This window comes from Chiloscyllium punctatum, chromosome 39 (assembly GCF_047496795.1).
Source record: "Chiloscyllium punctatum isolate Juve2018m chromosome 39, sChiPun1.3, whole genome shotgun sequence".
In the NCBI taxonomy this organism is placed as follows: Eukaryota; Metazoa; Chordata; class Chondrichthyes; order Orectolobiformes; family Hemiscylliidae; genus Chiloscyllium; species Chiloscyllium punctatum.
In genome coordinates, this window is record NC_092777.1 from 68,549,118 (window position 1) to 68,561,311 (window position 12,194).

At 55.4% G+C, this 12,194-nt stretch overlaps 1 protein-coding gene across 7 annotated transcripts in view; it reads left to right on the forward strand.

Moving 5' to 3' along the window:
* Positions 1–12,194, forward strand: part of rnf157 (ring finger protein 157) — a 181,044-nt gene that overhangs the window by 20,028 nt on the left and 148,822 nt on the right. For 6 of the 7 annotated variants that reach the window (XM_072559018.1, XM_072559019.1, XM_072559017.1 and 3 more), the window contains 3 exons: positions 607–753; positions 5,077–5,194; positions 10,609–10,675. In XM_072559018.1, coding sequence (XP_072415119.1) covers positions 607–753; positions 5,077–5,194; positions 10,609–10,675 — 332 coding nt within the window. The remainder of the gene's footprint in view (positions 1–606; positions 754–5,076; positions 5,195–10,608; positions 10,676–12,194) is intronic. The other variant, XM_072559021.1, reaches the window with a different exon arrangement.

Genomic DNA, 12,194 nt, shown 5'->3' on the forward strand with positions numbered 1-12,194 from the left:
AATTTTGAAAACCAAACAGTGGCGTCATCATTGGTGTCTGTGTCCTCTCAGCTGCAGATCTCCCTGGGTCGCCTTCAGTCTTTTACTGCAAAGATGTCTCATATGAAAAAGGTCCCTTTGATAGAGAGTGATTTGAATGGCAGACTCTCTCTCTCCCTAGATTGAAGGTTGTTGCTGTCTCTCTGGCTAACCCTCAAAATGCTGATTTATTTATATCTCAAATATTGGTTAATCTCATTGGTTCGATGTTGTCAAAACAGTAAAATTCAAATTCGATTGGGTTTTAGTATCCTGGGGCAAAATGTAAACTGATTGGTTACATTTTAAATTGTTGCCAAACATAGCAGCCAAATGTTACATATTTTCAGTTGTCCACTCCTCTCTGAGACTGCTAGTCAGTCACATGACAGGTGCCTGCAAATGCTCACCACCAACAATTTTCACTCTCTCTTAAAGGGATAGTGCATGCCTTTAACATCATAACAATAGGAAGCTGTGCCCACTGTTTATACATGGAGACATATGGAGCATATTGACCTTACTCACACTCTACAATGTCTGAGCAGTTTCCCTGGGGGTCTCAGCCGAGTGTGTTCTCTGTGCCAGGTGCAGTGAGGAGGTGAAGACTCCAGGTGAGGAACTCCTGAAGCCTAAGGTCTACTACAACGTGGAGTTTACTTTCGATGCTGACGCGCGAGTGGCCATCACAATCTATTACCGAGCAACAGAGCAGTTTCAGAATGGCTGTGCCAGGTGAGTGAGTGGGAAACACGGCCGACTGAGTCAGGATTTGATTGAGATGTGCAGAATAGTGAGGGCTTTGGATACTGTGGCTGGGAAAGGGCCTGTTTACCTTCACAGAGATCTCAGGGAGTAGGGCACTGTGGTTTACAGTGATTGGGAGAAGGGTTAGGGTGAGATGAGGAAATCCTTTTTTTCACCTGGAGCGGGGTCAGGGTCAGAGCTCACTGTCCGAAAGTATCAGAGAAGCCAACACCCTCGACTCAGATAAAAGGAGCTTGGATCTGCCCCCAGGGTCCCAGACCCTCCAGGGAGACAGAGCTGGGAGTGGGGCTTGTTTTCCAGTTGACAGGCAGAGTGGCTTCATTTGATGCTGTATGTTTCAGTGAATTTTCTGATGATAAACACTGGATGGTGAGGAATGTAAAGGGGAGAGGGTGGGGGAGGGCTAGCACAGACATGATGACTGAATGGCCTTGCTCTCTGCTGATTCTACAGTTCAGTCTCTGAGACACTGCAGTGTACTCTGGACTGACGATAACAATATTCAATCTCTCGAATCTGTTTAATTTGTCTCATAGAATCATTGCAGCATACAGTTCAATAGAGGCCCTTCAGCCCATTCCTATTGAGTCTTTACTGTCCCACTTTTTGCACTACACCCATAGCCTTGAATGTAATGAGACTTCATCTTCTGACCAGAGACGTTTTAAAGATTGTGAGGTTTCCTGCCTCAAACCCCTCCCAGGTAGTACATTTCCGACCATCCCCACCCTCTGGCGGAAAGGCCTGATCCTCAAATCCCCTTGAAACCTCCTGCCTTTCACTTTCAAATGATGCCCTGTCATTATTGAACTTTCAGCTAGGGGGAGCAGCAGCTTTCTGTCCACCCAATCCATGCCCCTCCCTATCTTATCCACCACTATCCAGCCCCCACACAGCCTTCTCTGCTCTAAAGAAAACATCCTGAGCTTATCCAGCCTCTCTTCAGCGCTGAAAGAGTCTATCCCAGGGCAACGTCCTGGGGAATCTCCTCTGCACCCCCTCCAATGTAATCACACCTTTCCCTAGTGCAGTGACCAGAACTGCACACAGTGCTCCAGCTGTGCTCTAACCAAAGTCCTGTACAGCTCCAATATAACCTCCCCACTCGGAGAATCGATACCTCCATTGGGTCCCATTTTTCTTGTCTACTGTATTCACCGATCCTGCCACCCTCCGGGATCCCTCTGTTCCTCAAGCTTCCCAGTGATCTGCTATTTCATGGAGTATTCTCTTGTCTTGTTACTTCTTCTAAAGTGCATCATCACCCATTTATCAGAGTTAAATTCCATCTGCCTCTGATCTGTCCATCTGACCAATCAGTTTATATTCTCCTGTTATCTAAGACCTTCTTCCTCACTGCAAACCACTCGGTCAATCCTTGTGTAATCCACAAACTGACTGATCATTCCTCACGTTTTCATCTGCGTTATTTATTTACATATCATGAACAACACCTCTCCGTGCGGATTATCCCTGACCAGACCTCACCTCTCCGTGCGGATTATCCCTGACCAAACCTCACCTCTCCGTGCGGATTATCCCTGACCAAACCTCACCTCTCCGTGCGGATTATCCCTGACCAAACCTCACCTCTCCGTGCGGATTATCCTGACCAAACCTCACCTCTCCGTGCGGATTATCCTGACCAAACCTCACCTCTCCGTGCAGAATATCCCTGACCAGACCTCACCTCTCCGTGCGGAATATCCCTGACCAAACCTCACCTCTCCGTGCGGATTATCCCTGACCAAACCTCACCTCTCCGTACGGATTATCCCTGACCAGACCTCACCTCTCTGTACGGATTATCCCTGACCAAACCTCACCTCTCTGTACGGATTATCCCTGACCAAACCTCACCTCTCCGTGTGGAATATCCCTGACCAGACCTCACCTCTCCGTGCGGATTATCCCTGACCAAACCTCACCTCTCCGTGCGGATTATCCCTGACCAAACCTCACCTCTCCGTGCGGATTATCCCTGACCAAACCTCACCTCTCCGTGCGGATTATCCCTGACCAAACCTCACCTCTCCGTGCGGATTATCCCTGACCAAACCTCACCTCTCCGTGCGGATTATCCCTGACCAGACCTCACCTCTCTGTACGGATTATCCCTGACCAAACCTCACCTCTCCGTGCAGAATATCCCTGACCAAACCTCACCTCTCCGTGCGGATTATCCCTGACCAAACCTCACCTCTCCGTGCGGATTATCCTGACCAGACCTCACCACTCCGTGCGGAATATCCCTGACCAAACCTCACCTCTCCGTGCGGATTATCCCTGACCAAACCTCACCTCTCCGTACGGATTATCCCTGACCAGACCTCACCTCTCTGTGCGGAATATCCCTGACCAGACCTCACCTCTCTGTGCGGAATATCCCTGACCAAACCTCACCTCTCCGTGCGGAATATCCCTGACCGAACCGAACCTCTCCGTGCGGAATATCCCTGACCAAACCTCACCTCTCCGTGCGGATTATCCTGACCAAACCTCACCTCTCCGTGCGGATTATCCCTGACCAAACCTCACCTCTCTGTACAGATTATCCCTGACCAGACCTCACCACTCCGTGCGGAATATCCCTGACCAGACCTCACCACTCCGTGCGGATTATCCCTGACCAAACCTCACCTCTCCGTGCGGATTATCCTGACCAAACCTCACCACTCCGTGCGGAATATCCCTGACCAAACCTCACCTCTCCGTGCGGATTATCCCTGACCAAACCTCACCTCTCCGTGCGGATTATCCCTGACCAAACCTCACCTCTCCGTGCGGATTATCCCTGACCAGACCTCACCTCTCTGTACGGATTATCCCTGACCATACCTCACCTCTCCGTGCGGAATATCCCTGACCAAACCTCACCTCTCCGTGCGGATTATCCCTGACCAAACCTCACCTCTCCGTGCGGATTATCCTGACCAGACCTCACCACTCCATGCGGAATATCCCTGACCAAACCTCACCTCTCCGTGCGGATTATCCCTGACCAGACCTCACCTCTCCGTACGGATTATCCCTGACCAGACCTCACCTCTCTGTGCGGAATATCCCTGACCAAACCTCACCTCTCCGTGCGGATTATCCCTGACCAAACCTCACCTCTCCGTGCGGAATATCCCTGACCAAACCTCACCTCTCCGTGCGGATTATCCCTGACCAAACCTCACCTCTCCGTGCTGATTGTCCCTGACCAAACCTCACCTCTCTGTACAGATTATCCCTGACCAGACCTCACCTCTCCGTGTGGATTATCCCTGACCAAACCTCACCTCTCCGTGCGGAATATCCCTGACCAAACCTCACCTCTCCGTGCGGATTATCCCTGACCAAACCTCACCTCTCTGTACGGATTATCCCTGACCAGACCTCACCACTCCGTGCGGAATATCCCTGACCAGACCTCTCCACTCCGTGCGGATTATCCCTGACCAAACCTCACCTCTCTGTAGAGATTATCCCTGACCAGACCTCACCACTCCGTGCGGAATATCCCTGACCAGACCTCACCACTCCGTGCGGATTATCCCTGACCAAACCTCACCTCTCCGTGCGGATTATCCCTGACCAAACCTCACCTCTCCGTGCGGATTATCCTGACCAAACCTCACCTCTCCGTGCGGAATATCCCTGACCAGACCTCACCTCTCTGTACGGATTATCCCTGACCAAACCTCACCTCTCTGTACGGAATATCCCTGACCAAACCTCACCTCTCCGTGCGGAATATCCCTGACCAAACCTCACCTCTCCGTGCGGATTATCCTGACCAAACCTCACCTCTCCGTGCGGAATATCCCTGACCAGACCTCACCTCTCTGTACAGATTATCCCTGACCAGACCTCACCACTCCGTGCGGAATATCCCTGACCAGACCTCACCTCTCTGTACAGATTATCCCTGACCAGACCTCACCACTCCGTGCGGAATATCCCTGACCAGACCTCACCTCTCTGTACATATTATCCCTGACCAGACCTCACCTCTCTGTACATATTATCCCTGACCAAACCTCGCCACTCCGTGCGGAATATCCCTGACCAAACCTCACCACTCCGTGCGGAATATCCCTGACCAGACCTCACCACTCCGTGCGGATTATCCCTGACCAAACCTCACCTCTCCAAGGAGAGATTAATCCTATCCTTCACTATTTTCTCCAATAGTTTTCCAGCACTGATGTGAGACCCACTGGGCATCTCGCCACGTGTTATCTGTGATGCTTGGTTACCTGGTGATTGTTACTCTCTCATATTTTCCAATCTGGATCTTTGCAGTTACATAGTGAAGGATAACTCCCTCCAATCGGAAACAGTGCACTACAAACGGGGCGTGTGCCAGCAGTTCTGTTTGCCATCTCACACCATCGACCCTTCAGACTGGATGGAGGATGAGGTAAAAAACAGCAATACTTACAGAATGTACAGGATCTGGGTCTTTCCCATGGGCGACCTGTCAGACATCACATTCCAATCAGCAAAGAGGGGCAAGATAACTCAACAGAGCAGATTTCAGAGGAGGTGACAGAGATAGGGAGGTGATGTAGGGGCTGGAGGTGGTGACAGAGATAGGGAGGGGGTGTAGGAGCTGGGGGTGGTGACAGATTGGGAGGGGGTGTAGGGGCTGGAGGTGGTGACAGAGATTGGGAGGGGGTGTAGGGGCTGGAGGTGGTCACAGAGACATGGAGGGGGTGTAGGGGTTAGCGGAGGTGACAGAGATAGGGAAGGGGTGTCGGGGCTGGAGGTGGTGACAGAGATAGTGAGGGGGTGTAGGGGCTGGAGGGAGTTACAGAGATAGGGACGGTGTGCAGGGGATGGAGGAGGTGACAGAGATTTGGAGGGGGTGTAGGAGCTGGCGGAGGAGACAGAGATAGGGAGGGGGTATAGGAGCTGGAGGGCATTACAGAGATGGGGAGCAGGTGTAGGGGCTGGAGGTGGTGACAGAGATAGGGAGGGGGTGTAGGGGCTGGAGGGGGTTACAGAGATATGGAGGGTGTGTAGGGGCTGGAGGAGGTGACAGAGATGGGGGGGTGTAGGGGCTGGAGGTGGTGACAGAGATGGGGGGGGTGTAGGGGCTGGAGGTGGCGACAGAGATAGGGAAGGGGTGAAGGAGCTGGAGGTGGTGTAGGGGATAGGGGGGTGTTGGGGATGGGGGGGTGCGTAGGGGATGGGTGGGCGTTGGGGATGGGGTGCGTGGGGCATGGGCGGTGTAGGGGATGGAGGCGGCGTAGGGGATGGGGGGGTGTAGGGGATGGAGGCGGCGTAGGGGATGGGGGGGTGTAGGAGATGGGGTGCGTGGGGGATGGGCGGCATAGGGGATGGAGGGGCAAAGGGGATGGAGGGGCGTAGGGGATGGGGGGGTGTAGGTGATGTGGAGGTGTAGGTGATGTGGAGGCGTAGGGGATGGGGTGCGTAGGGGATAAGGACGGGGCCTAAGTGATAGGGAGGGGGTCTAGGGGATGGGAGAGTGTAGGGGATGGGGGTGATTAGGGGAATGGGGGTGTTGGGGATGGGGGGCGTAGGGGATGGGGGGTGTCAGGGTTTGGGGGTGTAGGAGATGGGGGGCGTGGGGATAGCGAGGGGGTGTAGGGGATGGGGGGTGTAGGGGATGTGGGGGTGTAGGGGATAGGCAAGGGGTGTAGGGAATGGGGGGTGTAGGGGACGGGGAGGGGGTGCAGGGGATAGGGAGGGTTTGGAGGGGATAGGGTTGGTTTGGAGGGGATAGGGTGGGAGTGGAGGGGATAGGGCGGGGGTGTAGGGGATAGGGAGGGTGTGTAGGGGATAGGGAGGGTGTGTAGGGGATAGGGAGGGTTTGGAGGGGATAGGGTGGGAGTGGAGGGGATAGGGCGGGGGTGTAGGGGATAGGGAGGGTGTGTAGGGGATAGGGAGGGTTTGGAGGGGATAGGGTTGGTTTGGAGGGGATAGGGTGGGAGTGGAGGGGATAGGGCGGGGGTGTAGGGGATAGGGAGGGTGTGTAGTGGATAGGGCAGGGGCGGAGGTGGAGGGAATAGGGCAGGGGTGTTGGGGATAGGGCGGTGGTGTAGGGGATAGGGAGGGGGGATAGGGAGGAGGAGTAGGGGTTGGGAGGGGGTGTAGGGGATGGTGTGGGGTTCTAGGGGATAAGGAGGGTGTGTAGGGGACATTGAGGATTTGTAGTGGACAGGGTGGGGGATAGGACGGTGGTGTAGGGGAATAGGGCGGGGTGTAAGGGATAGGGTGGAGATGTAGGGGATGGACAGGGGTATAGGGGTTGGAGGAGGTGACAGAGATGGGGGGGTGTACGGGATGGAGCAGGTGACAGAGATAGGGAGGGGATTTAGGGGCTGGAGGTGGTGACAGAGACAGAGAGGGGGTGTCGGGGCTGGAGGGGGTTACAGAGATATGGAGGGGGTGTAGGAGCTGGGGGTGGTGTAGGGGATAGGGGTCGTTGGGGATGGGGGGGGCGTTGGGAATGGGGGAGCGTTGGGGATGGGGGGGCGTAGGGAATGGGGGAGCGTTGGGGATGGGGGGGTGTCGGAGATGGGGGGTGTAGGGGATTGGGGGCGTGGGGAATGAGGGGGCGTGGGGAATGGGCAGCGTCGGGGATGGGGGGGCGTAGGAGATGGGGGATGCGGGGGCGTGGGGGATGGGGGGGCGTAAGGGATAGGGGGCGTTGGGGATGGGGGAGCGTAGGGGATGGGGGGCGTTGGGGATGGGGGTGTAGGGGATTGGGGGCGTGGGGGATGGGCGGTGTAGGGGATGGGTGGGCGTGGGGGATGGGTGGGCGTCGGGGATGGGGGTGTAGGGGATTGGGGGCGTGGGGGATGGGTGGGCGTCGGGGATGGGGGCGTGGGGGATGGGTAGCGTGGGGGAAGGGCGGCGTAGGGGATGGAGGTGCGTAGGGGATAGCGAGGGGGTCTCTGGGATGGGGGGGTGTAGGGGATGTGGGGGTGTAGGGTTTAGGCAAGGGGTGTAGGGAATGGGGGGGTATAGGGGATGGGGACGGGTTGTAGGGCATAGAGAGGGGGTGTAGGGGATAGGGAAGGGGTGTCGGGGACGTGGTGTAGGGGAGGGTGTGTAGGGGATAAGGAGGGTGTGTAGGGGATAGGGAGGGTGTGTAGTGGACAGGGTGGGGTTGGAGGGGATAGGGTGGGAGTGGAGGGGATAGGGCCGGGGTGAAGGGGATAGGGAGGGCCTGTAGTGGATAGGGCAGGGGTGGAGGGGATAGGGCGGAGGTGTAGGGTATAGGGCGGGAGTGTAGGGGATAGGGAGGGGGTGTATGGTATAGGGCAGGGGTGTAGGGGATAGGGAGGGTGTGTAAGGGATAGGGAGGGGGGATAGGGAGGAGGAGTAGGGGTTGGGAGGTGGTGTAGGGGATGGTGTGGGGTTCTAGGGGATAGGGAGGGTGTGTAGGGGACAGGGAGGGTATGTAGTGGATAGGAAGGGTGTGTAGGGGACAGGGAGGGTATGTAGTGGATAGGGTGGGGGTGGAGGGGATAGGGCGGAGATGTAGGGGATAGGGCAGTGGTGTAGGGGTTGGAGGAGGTGACAGATGGGGGGGTGTACGGGATGGAGCAGGTGACAGAGATATGGAAGGGGTGTTGGGGATAGGGAGGGGGTGTAGAGGATAGGGTGGGGCTGTAGGGGATAGGGAGAGGGTGTAGGGGAGTGGGAGGGGTTGAAAGGGAAGGGAGGGGGACGGGGAGTAGGGGAAGGGGAGGGGGTGTAGACGATAGGTGGGGGTTGTAGGGGATAAGGTGGGGGTGTAGGGGATAGGGAAGGGGTGTAGGGGATAGGGACGGGGTGTAGGGGATAGGGACGGGGTGTAGGGGATAGGGACGGGGTGTAGGGGATAGGGACGGGGTGTAGGGGATAGGGACGGGGTGTAGGGGATAGGGGGTGTAGGGGATGGTGGGGTGTAGGGGATAGGGGGTTGTAGGGGATAATGTGGGGTGTAGGGGATAAGGTGGGGGTGTAGGGGATAGGGAGGGGGTGTAGGGGATAGGGAAGGGGTATGGGGATAGGGAAGGGGCGTAGGGGATAGGGAGGGTGTGTAGGGGATAGGGGGTTGTAGGGGATAATGTGGGAGTGTAGGGGATAATGTGGGGGTGTAGGGGATAGGGAAGGGGTATGGGGATAGGGAAGGGGCGTAGGGGATAGGGAGGGGGTGTAGGGGTGTAGGGCATAGGGAGGTGGTGTGAGGTTGGGGAGGGTGTAGGGGATAGGGAGGGGGTGTGGGGGATAGGGTGGGGGTGTTGAGGATGGGGGTGTGTAGGGGATAGGGTGGGGGTGTGGGGGATATGGTGGGGGTGTGGGGGATAGGGAGGTGGTGTGGGGTTAGGGTGGGGGTGTAGGGGATCAAAAGGGGATGTAGGGGATAGGGAGGGGGTGTAGGGGATAGGGTGGCGGTGTAGGGGATAGGGAGGGGGTGTAGGGGATAGGGAGGGGGTGTAGGGGATAGGGAGGGGGTGTAGGGGATAGGGAGGGGGTGTAGGGATAGGGAGGGGATGTAGGGGATAGGGAGGGGGCGTGGGGGATAGGGAGGGGGTGTGGGGGTTAGGGTGGGAATATAGGGGATAGGGAGGGGGTGTCGGGGATAGGGTGGGGGTGTGGAGGATAGGGAGGGGGTGTAGGGGATAGGGTGGGTGTGTAGGGATAGGGAGGGGATATAGGGGATAGGGAGGGGGCGTGGGGGATAGGGAGGGGGTGTAGGGGATAGGGAGGGGGTGTTGAGGACAGGGAGGGAGTGTAGGGGACAGGGGGTGTAGGGGATGGGGATGTAGGGGATAGGGACGGGGTGAAGATGTGAAGGCATTTAAGAAGGAGGATGGGAATTTAGAACCAGCGCTGTTTCTGCAGGAGAGGGGGGTTTTGTGAGGATTGAAGAGAACTGTATGGGGGAGGTCAGGCTGGGGCTGGCACAGTGTGAGGTTAGCTAATGTTCTCAGCATTTGGAAAGCCAACAGAGTCGAGTTTCAAGGTAATAAATGAAGGCTTCTGTAGCCAATGAGCTGAGATGGTGGGGAGGTGGGTCGTGTTAGTGTTCGAGCAGGTTCCTGGGTCATTCTCCGTTGGAGAGTACAAACAGACTTGAGATGCTGGAGGGAAACTGGGTTTAACATGAGCAGACAGTACTCACTTGATAACACACTCCTCCTCTCCTGATTATCAAGTTCCTCCAATTCCGTAACTCCCTTTCCTCTCTCTCTCTCTCTCACCCTTTTCCACTCTCTCTCCCCCCCTTCCTCTCTCTCTCCTCCTTTCCACTCTCACTCTCTCCCCCCTTTCCTCTTTCTCATCCCCCCTACTTCTCTCTCTCCTCCCTTTACCCTCATTTACTCTCTCCACCCCCCACCTTTTCCACTCTCATCCCCCTTTCCTCTCTCATCCCCCTTTCCTCTCTCCCCCACCTTTCCTCTCTCTCTCTCTCCCTTCCTTCCCCCCGTCTTTCTCTCTCTCTCTTCTTTCCTTCCACCCCCCCCGCCTTTCTCTCTCTCTCTCTCTCTCTCTCTCTCTCTCCCTTTTTCCTTCTCTCCACCATATCCTGCACCAGTCCCTTCCTCTTCCTGGGGTTAACTCCAGTGATTGAGACTATCTCTAAGAAAGGTCAGTACAAGAATGGCCTGTTTCCCGATGGTGAGAGTGTAGGGAGGTCAGAGCAGGACCAGGCTTCACATTCCCCATCCCATTCCCCATCCCATTCCCCTGAGCTTCTGGGAATGAGGCCTGGCCCCTGGGGGTGGGGCATGGCCCCTGGGATTGGCACCTGGCCCCTGGGGATGGTACTTGGACCCGGTTGTGACTGCTGTGTGTGCCTCCCTCTCCCATTAGCTGGTCCTGGACGGAGAGCACACGGTCTACCCCATGGTCATTCACGCGGTGGTGGATGAAGGAGATGGTAAGCACACCAGCTCAGAGTGGGTGGGGTCAGCTCAGTGTGGGAGGGGCCTGCTCAGTGTGGGAGGGGCCTGCTCAGTGTGGGAGGGGCCTGCTGAGAGTGGGTGGGGCAGCTCAGAGTGGGAGGAACTGATCTCTGGGGGTGGGGGTGGTCTGGTCCCCAGGGTGAGGGACTGATTTCTGGGGGTGGGGGTGGTCTGGTCCCCAGGGTGAGGGACAGGTCTCTGGGGGTGGGGGTGGTCTGGTCCCCAGGGTGAGGGACTGGTCTCTGGGGATTGTGGGTAGTCTTGTGGGTTGGGTTTCGTGTCAGGTGGGGTCTAGGCTGAGTGTTAGTCGGTGAGACACTGGTCCCTAGGGCTATGGGCTTGTCTTGGGACCATAAGATATAGGAGCACAATTCAGCCACTCGACCCATCAGGTCAAACTGCCATTCAGTCATGGCGGATGTGTTGCTTAACCCCATTCTCCTGCCTTCTCCCTGTAACCATTGATCCCCTCACTAATCAAGAACCTATCTACCTCTGTCTTAGAGACACACAATGACTTGGTCTCCATCACCCTCTGCAGCAATGAGTCCCACAGAGTCACCTCCCCTGGCTGAAGAAATCCCCCCTCACCTCAGTCCCTTCACTCGGAGGCTGTGCCCTTCGGCCCTCGTCTCTCCTACTAACGGAAACATCTTCTCCATGTCCAATCTATCCAGGTCTCTCAGTATTCTAAATAAAAACAGAAAGAATTGCGGATGTTGTAAATCAGCAACAAAAATAGGAATTGCTGGAAAAGCTCAGCAGGTCTGGTAGCATCTGTGAAGAGAAATCAGAGTTAATGTTTCGGGTTCAGTGACCCTCCTTCAGAACGTTCTGGGGAAGGGTCACCAGACCCGGAATGTTAACTCTGCTTTCACTGCACAGGTGCTGCCAGACCTGCTGAGCTTTTCCAGCAATTTCTGTTTTTGTTTTCTCTCAGTCATACTTGTAGAGTCAGACAGCACAGAAACAGACCCTTTGGTCCAACCATTCCATGCTGAACATAATTCCAAACTAACCTAGCCCCACCTGCCTGCACCTGGCCCATATCCCACCAAACATTTCCTATTTATGTACTTTTTCAAATATCTTTTAGATATTGTAATTGTACCCACATCCATCACTTCCTCAGGAAGCTCATTCAACACATGAATCACCCTCTATGTAAAAAGATTGCCTCATATATCCTATTAAATCTTTGTCCTCTCACCTTAAAAATGTGCCTCAATCTTGAAAGTTCCCATCTCCGGGAAAAGACAATTACCATCAATTCTATCTGTACCTTTCATCCTTCTAAATTCCATCGAGTACAGGCCTAGTGTCCTCAACTGCTCCTCATATGACAAGTCCTTCATCCCTGGGATCATTCTTGTAAATCTCTTCTGAACCTCCTCCAACACCAGCACATCCCTCCTTAGATACGGGGCCCAAAACTGCTCACAATATTCCAAATATGATCTGACCACAGCCCTATTGCTAATGTTGTCTCTGTGT